Source organism: Choloepus didactylus, chromosome 9, assembly GCF_015220235.1.
Source record: "Choloepus didactylus isolate mChoDid1 chromosome 9, mChoDid1.pri, whole genome shotgun sequence".
In the NCBI taxonomy this organism is placed as follows: domain Eukaryota; kingdom Metazoa; phylum Chordata; class Mammalia; order Pilosa; family Megalonychidae; genus Choloepus; species Choloepus didactylus.
The window spans coordinates 134,144,406-134,151,914 of NC_051315.1; the positions used below are offsets into that span (position 1 = coordinate 134,144,406).

Consider the following 7,509-nt stretch of genomic DNA (forward strand, 5'->3'; position numbering starts at 1 on the left):
CAGGCCCCCACCCCACCCCAACTGGACGTTTGTCCTTCAGGGCTCCTTCTGGGACCAGGCCGGGGCCCCCTGTCGGGAGGCCCAGACCCTCACCCCAGGGGGCATCTCCTCACCAGAGCCAGAGACCCCAGGGCATCCGCCCGCCCACATCCTCTTGTCCACAGGGTCCCCGTGGTCACCCCATGGCCACAAGGGCAGGAAAGGGAACCAGGATGAGCAGGGGACAGCAGCAGCTGGGAGAGCGAGCCAGGGCTGAGAAGGCCCTGGGGACCCCACGAGAGCCCGAGGCACAGGCTCAGGGCAGAGCCCACAGGCTGGGAGGGAGGATGGTGGGACTCGGGCAGGGGCCACCGGCGCAGGGGCCCGTCCTGGGGCGGGGGCCGGGAAAGTCCCAGTGTGGACGGCTGACGTGCAGGGGCCCCACTGTCCGTGAGTGTCCCCAACCTCATGGGACCTGAGCTGGTCGCCGTCACTTCCACTCTGGCACAAGAAGATAACGTGGCATCCTCCACGCTTCATCACCCCAGCCCAAACGTGACCCCAGGAGCCACCCCTGCTGGCCTGCAACAACCCGGGGACCCCAGCCAGGCTCAGGCAGGGCCAGGAGCACAGGGGACCTACCCGGCAGCTCCGCACCTGCAGCCGCTCAGGTGGGAGATGGAAAATACCACTCCCCAGCCCCACAGGGTGGGCTGGTCAGCCCCGCACACACCTGCGAAGCCATGGCTAAATTTGGGGGAATTTTGAGGGCCAGTTACCGAGGCAACCATTATCAAAGTGAAATGTATAATCTTACAAGAAAACAAATCGCATTAACACAAAGGCTGTACTCAGCACGCGTCACCCCTTCTTTCCTGCACCCCTGCTGTCTGCCCTGGAGGTGCCAGTTCCTGCGTCTGCGTGGGGGGGGGGTGCCCCCTCTGCCCGTCTGTTCCCAACGCCACATTCAGACACCACAGCGGGAGCTAAATCCAAAAACGTGACAAATTGGACATTGGTGTAGTGTTTGTTGATTGTCTAAATATAAGAAAGTGGTGGAGGAAAAATCAATAGAGCAGAATAAACTTAAAAACGTGTTACGAGGCTTTCGTTTCCTTGGCTGCTCAAGCAAACACCATGCAGTGGGTCGGCTTAAACATGGCAATTTTAAAAACTCACAGTTTTAAGGCTAAGAGAAAGTCCAAATCAAGGTGTCATCACAGCCAAGCTCTCTTTGGGGACACTGGGGCCCTGGGCAGCCCCGTCCCGGCTCCTCCGTCCCAGGGCCCTGCCCCTGGCCGCCTGGCCCGGCCGACGCCTTCTCTGGGCCCCGCTGACCTCCAGTTCCTCACTTCCCGCGGCTCTGGCTCTCTCTCTCTGTACTTTATCTGCTTATCACGGACTCCAGAAATACGCTGGAGACCTTTGCTGATTGAGGAGGGCCGCCGCTGACTGCAGTAAGGAGGCCCTTCTGGGTCGGACCCCACAGGAGGGATGGAGCGGCACAGCCTCCTCCCCCGGCGCACGCGGCTCCCACCCCACACCTGCAGCTTGACAACGTGAACAGAACCCAGAAATGAGGACGTGTTCTTCCGGGGTTCAAAAACCACCCTCCCATTCAGCAAGTCAATCAGGGAATTGACTTGTTGATGAGAGAGTGAAGTTCGGAGAAGCACCATTTAAAGGAAATGAAAACACCAACCCTGGATCGACGCTCGTTCACCCCCAGAGTGAGCCTCCTCCCTGCGCAGCCGCTGCCTGTGGGCGTCCTCCGAGGCTGCTTCTCCCCACAGCCACGGGTTGTCTAGGTACAAGCGTCTGGAAAACAGTCAACGTTCTGTGAGAATCAATTGGCTGTTTGGAATTTACTATAAAGGGTAGTGTATATGTTATTATAATTTGTAACCTGGGTGCCGTCCATCCTTATACGAGTACAATTTTTATAAACTTCTGGGCTGAAACGGTCACATCTATGTCTACGTGCAGACACCTCTGTAGAACTCTCGGGTAAACTGAGCCGGCCCCCACCGCTGCCCCTGCCGTTGGGTTTCTTGATCCCCCTCCAGGGCGCAGCCCTGGGACCCATCGTCACAGGAGGAGACTGACACAGGCCAGCCGGGCTCCTGCGTTGCTGGGACGGCCCCGACGAGCCAGCCCCAGGCTCTGCCCGCCCCCTCTCCTGCCTGGAGAGGCCCCGTCTGTGGGTCTGGGGTCCCCTCGGGAGAGCTCTTCCCCCAGGGGTGGAGCAGGGGCAGCAGCACACACGCCGAGCACTGGACTCAGTGTGACCTGACGCTCAGCCACCCCTCCAGGGTCTGTTCTGACGACCCCCTCTTCACCCCGTGGGTGCAGGAGTGACCCCCAAACCAGTGGCATGAGATGGCCGAACACACGAGCCTCAGCCTGGTCGGGTGAGAGGAGCAGCCGTGTCTTGGTCCGGGCTCCCCTGGCCCCGCAGGAGGACACTGCAGGCCGCGCAGGCCCCCGGGGCTGCCTCGGGAGCAGAGGAGGGAGCAGGGCCTCGGGAGGGGCTGAGTGGTTGCAAGAGGGGGGCTGCCGCAGGGTTCCACAGGGGCACGGGGTGGCCAGTCTATAACCCTGGGGGGCTGGCAAGGAAACGGGGCCCCCATAGGCTGAGGACAGGTGTGGGCAGCTGCCTTCAACACTCTATGGCTCCACTAGGCCTTCCCGGGAGCCTGACACCTGCCAGGCCCACCTGCCCTGTGCACCCACGACCTGAGCCCAGGGCCCACCCCACACAGACAGCGTGGGTGAGGGGCCCACCACCTACTGCCCCCACTAGGGACCTGGGGCTCACAGGGATTGAAAAACTTCCATGGCCATGACCTTGGGGTGTGGGGTGCCAGCTGTGGGCACAGCGTCCCTGCCGGGTGCAGCCCCTCTGGTCCCCGGGCTCAGAGGCCCAGCTCCGGGTGTCTCTGCAGGCTCCGGACCCCTTCAGAGCCCTGACCAGAGCCTGGGCGGCTCCCGGGGTCGGAGGGTGGTGCCTCCTACGTGGGGTGAGGGGACTGAGTCCTGGGGTGCGGCCAGAGTGTCCAAGGAACAAAGAGCAGAGTCCGGGGAGAGCCGGCTGAGGGGGGTTGGGAGTGGGGTGGTGGGGGGGAGTCCTGCCAGCACTGCCGGGTGGAGAGGTGGGGGCGGGGAAGGGGCCGCCCTGGGTCCCGCCCTCAGGGCCTCAGAGAGGAGGGGATGGGAGGGGCGCCTTGCGGGACCAGTTTCGGTTTTGCTTCTCTTCCTTGGAACATTTCTGAGAACTGCCTGCCCCTGGGGCCAATGCAAGACCTGGGTGGGGAAGGGAGGCCCCGCCGGCCCCTGCGGCCCCCACTGGCACCCTCTGCAGCAAACAACTGCACCCTTGAGGGAGGGGTCTCCCGGGGAAGCCTGAGGGAGGCGCCCAGGCCTGCCCCCGCACCCAAATCCAGCCCCGGAGGAGGACACCCTGCGGGAAGCCTGGTGCTGACCAGTTCCTGCGTGCCCCAGGCCCCGGGTGGGGGTGGTGCTGCCTGGGGGGCACCCCCTTCCCAGCCGCGGAGCACCCCATCCCGGACCATTCTGCAGGAGGGGACACGGAACCTTGGGGAGTGGGGCCTTGCCGGGGCCGCAAGCAGCGACAGGTGCACCCAGGTGCAAGGATGCTGCAGGGGGACCCCCTTCAGAGCCGGCAGGGCATGGACGGGGCCGGGGCTGCAGGACCCCTGCTCCGCTGCGCGCCCTCTCGGCCTCAGTGGGCCCCCGGGCAGAGGGTGGAGGGTCGGGACAGGCTGCGGGGACAGGACCCCAGGGCTAAGGGGCGCAAAGGGAGGGTGCCCTGGGGAGCGGGGTCCCCACCCCCACTCAGCCCCTCCCTGCTCTCTGCAAAGCTGACCCCACGGACCCTAGGGCGCGGGGGCGGGGCTGAAGGGCGCGGGGGCGGGGCCCTCGGTGGGGTGGAAACCCCCTACCTGCCGCCCTCAGCTCCCCAGCCCTGGGCCCTGCAGGAAGGAGGGCTGAGGCCAGGGGACAGGTGGCCCCACCATGAGCCTCTCTAAGACAGAGGACTCCGAGCCGCCGCTCAGGTTCGTGAACAGCAGAGACGAGATCACAGGTGAGGCCTGGGCCCTGGAGGGAGGGCAGAGCGCTGGGGCCTTTCTGGAACCTGGAACTCGGCACCAGAGGAGGCCCGAGCCCCCTGCGGTTCACAGACAGGGAACCGAGTCCCTGGGGTGGGAGGACGGGCTGCTGAGAGGTCCTGGCCGTCACAGGTGATCCCAGGTGGGGAAGGGCAGCTCCGTCCCCTGTCCTGGGGTGACGGCCCGGCCTGGAGGCCCCTCCCCATGCCCCTCGGGCCCTGTTTTACACTCAAGGGGGAGTGGGAGACACAGGCGGGTGTGGCTCTGTGCCCCACGGAAGCCCCCAGGGACCCCGTGTCTCACGTTGAGCCCAGAGACCCAGCGCAGCCGCCCGTGGGCACCAGGTCCCAGCCCCCACGCCTGACCAGGCCCTTGACCCACAGGGGACGAGTATGACGGAACCCAGAGGGTGCAGATGAGCTGCGGGCACGGCGTGGACCCCGGCAGTCTGACGGCCTGGTGCCGCAGCCTCATCGACCAGGTAGGAAGACGGGGCGGGCAGGTGGGGCGGGTGGGGGTGGGCTGCGGGGCCGGGGGGACCAGTCAAGGGAGGGGCTGTGACCATGCCCGGCCCCTGGGCAGGACAGAGACCCCCAGACGTGCCCTGTGTCCTGCCGTCCTTCCCAGGGCCGCTTCAAGCTCCACTGCCCTGCCGATGTCAACGGGGGCAAGTGTGGGGCCGAGTGGTCCTACCCGGAGGTGCGCCGCTGTGCCCTGCTGGACGACGCAGAGCAGGGAGAGTTTGAGCGGAAACTGGCCCTGACTGCGGCGAGACTCTACTGTGACTTTAAGGAGGTGGGTGAGGGTCTGCCCGGGGGAGGGGCCTCAGGGCCCACAGGCCACAGGCCACAGGCCACAGGGTGGGACCCCAGCCCTGGAGAAGGCCACAAGCCCCCTCCGGCCCCGAGCCTGCACCTGCCCCCTGAGCCCGGGGCCCCTGCCTGCCCTGAGAGCCGGCCCTCCCCACAGTGCCCGAGCTGCAAGAGCCTGGTGGAGCGCAAGGACCTGAGCCACCTCCGGGTGCTGTGCACGATCTGCTCCGCCTCGCAGGGGAAGACCTACGAGTTCTGCTGGCAGTGCCTGCGGGCCTGGAAGGGGTCGGGCACGCCCTCTGACCACTGCGCCAACCAGGGCTGCACGGACCCCAACCTGCAGGTCCTGGCCACCTGTGTCACCAAGGACCTCCCTGGCAGCGAGATCCGAGGCTGCCCGTCCACCCGGGCCTGCCCCACCTGCGGGCTGCTCATCGAGCACAAGGACAAGTGCAAGTACGTGCTGTGCGCCCGCTGCCACGTGGAGTTCTGCTTCGCCTGCCTGGACGCGGCGTCCACCTGCAAGGCCGCCAAGGGTGGGGCCTGGTACCAGTGGTGCGCCAAGCCCCTGGCCCCACGGCAGACCCGCATCCCCGTGTGGAGCCGCAAGGACTGACCCACGGTGGGGCAGGGGCTGGAGAGGGAGGTGACAAACCGCACTCCTGAGGGTCAGCCCTGGAGGCCGGGGTGGGGGGGCCTGGCCATTGTGATGTCCTGACCGCCCACTCCTCTGTGCTACTCCCCTCCTCTGTGCACATGACCGTTTTGGAAACCCAGCTGTGAGAGGAGCTGCTTTCATATTGCTGACAGGAGCACACGAGCCCTGCAGACGCCTTTCTTAGGAGAGCCTGGGGACAGGTGGGAGCAGCACGTTCGTGGTGTGGGGTGCACAAGGGTTTGGTAGCTCCTGGCTCTGACAGACGGAAACTGCAGGACAGTAGACCCAGGGCAGAGAAGACTGCCAGCTGCCCAGCTGGTAGATGAGAGGAGGGTGAATGGAAGGAAGGATGGACGGCTGGGTGGACAGGAATATGCGGGGTTGCCAGTGATGCTGATGGTAGGGAGAAAGACCTGTGGACACACGGACACATGGATCTGTACATAGATGGACACACAGACAGAGAGATCTCAGTGTACATGGGTGTGTAGGTTTCCGTGGGGCAGGACTGACCCGCAGACACAGGTCCAGGTAAATGACCTCCCCGGAACCCCAGGCCGGGGCTGGACTGGAACCATCACCTCCTCGAGGCTGGGCGAGGCGGGCACTGCGGGGTCCCTGTTAGGGGCTCTGGCCTCTGACCTCTGGCCCTGGGCTCTGCCCCTCAGAAACCTCCAGGGGCATCTGGGGACTGAGGGCGTGGGGCTGGGCCTGGGGGAAGAGGAAGGTTTGGCGGAGCCCAGAGCTGGGGAGGGCCCGGCCCCGCCCACTTGCCCAGGTGCACAGGGTACAGGTAGAAGGCAGATCCTCGGCCCGGCCCCTCCCCACCTGCCGGCCTCCCGGAGCCACCTGTCCTGCCTGCTCCAGTTAGAATGGCCCAGGGGGCAGGGCCTGCCCCTTCTGGATTAGGGGATGGTTCTGCCCACCTCCCCATGAAAATCACATCCCTGCCATCTCGGGGGCCTGGGTGGGGTCCAGTGTCACAAGCACATCCCTGGGGACCTGGCCCACGCCGGTCCCTCTCGTCTCAGCACAGGGCCCTGCAGTCTGCGTACCCCTGTGGGGGGGTGGGGGGCTGGGAGGGTCTGGGGGCGGCAGCCAGAGGGGCTCCAGGTTACATCTGCCCCGCCTCCTCTCGGGGGCCTGTGGGACGAGGACCCTCCACCCCTGCCCCCGCCCCGCCCTGGGGTGTCACTTTCCACAAGTCTGAGCCCGGCTCCAAAGGCCTCTCCCAAGTGTGCCAGGCCAGGAAGACACAACCAGAGCAAGAGGCTCGGGGCTGGGCTGAGGCCGGGGGCACCCACCCTCCTGCTGGGCCCTGGCCTGCTCTGCCTCCTGCAAGATGCGTGTGAGCGTGTGAAGGTGTGTGTGCACACATTGGTGTGTGTGTGCACAAGTGTGCATGTGTGTGAATATGTGGGAACGTGAATGGCATGTGTGTGTATTTAATTGTGCATGAGGGTGTGTGGTTGCACTCCTGTTTGTGTTGCACACGCATGTGTGCTCAGACCCCCGGACTGAGGCCAGGGCCGTGGCTCGCTCCCTCGGGGCTGTTTGGGGAGGGGGCCGAGTTCACAGGGAACTGTCCTCCGAGGTGCGGCCAGAGCAGAGCGGGACCCACTGAGCGGTGACAGGGACGCCCGAGGCGCCACCATGGGGAGGGGTATTTGAATTCGGGGCTGGGACCGGGGCCCGAGGTGGGAGTCCTGGGTCACATATTGGAGTCTTGGCCGTGGAGAAGGGGCTTCCCCACCCCCACCTCCACCCTGTCGCCTGGAGCACCCCGAGAGGGGATGGAGGCTGGGCGTCCCGTGCTCCTGGCCACTTGCACACCCCTGCCCACATGGGGGCTCCCACGGGGGCCATGGAGACCAGGGGGCGGCCAGGCATAGGGACACCCCAGGGCGGTGGAGCCCCAGCCACACAGGGA

At 65.7% G+C, this 7,509-nt stretch overlaps 1 protein-coding gene across 6 annotated transcripts; it reads left to right on the plus strand.

Annotated features, from left to right (window-relative positions):
• The first annotated feature begins 3,232 nt into the window (after positions 1–3,232).
• On the plus strand, positions 3,233–5,697 carry LOC119544292 (potential E3 ubiquitin-protein ligase ariadne-2-like). Of its 6 annotated transcripts, none has more exons than XM_037849650.1 (5): positions 3,233–3,624; positions 3,955–4,084; positions 4,493–4,590; positions 4,692–4,904; positions 5,079–5,697. In XM_037849650.1, the coding sequence occupies exons 2-5, from the start codon at positions 4,015–4,017 to the stop codon at positions 5,535–5,537; spliced, it is 840 nt and encodes a 279-aa protein (XP_037705578.1). In that variant the 5' UTR covers positions 3,233–3,624; positions 3,955–4,014; the 3' UTR covers positions 5,538–5,697. The 6 variants fall into 6 exon arrangements, with proteins under 6 accessions (XP_037705578.1, XP_037705579.1, XP_037705580.1 ...); XM_037849651.1 differs by having other exon boundaries at positions 3,233–3,614; XM_037849652.1 differs by having other exon boundaries at positions 3,233–3,453.
• The last annotated feature ends 1,812 nt before the right edge of the window (positions 5,698–7,509 follow it).

Coding starts and splice junctions, on each gene's coding strand:
- LOC119544292 (XM_037849650.1), top strand. CDS start 4,015: ATGAGCCTCTCTAAGACAGAGGACTCCGAGCCGCCGCTCAGGTTCGTG. Junction 4,085..4,492: donor CAGCAGAGACGAGATCACAG/GTGAGGCCTGGG, acceptor CTTGACCCACAG/GGGACGAGTATGACGGAACC. Junction 4,591..4,691: donor GCCGCAGCCTCATCGACCAG/GTAGGAAGACGG, acceptor GCCCCTGGGCAG/GACAGAGACCCCCAGACGTG.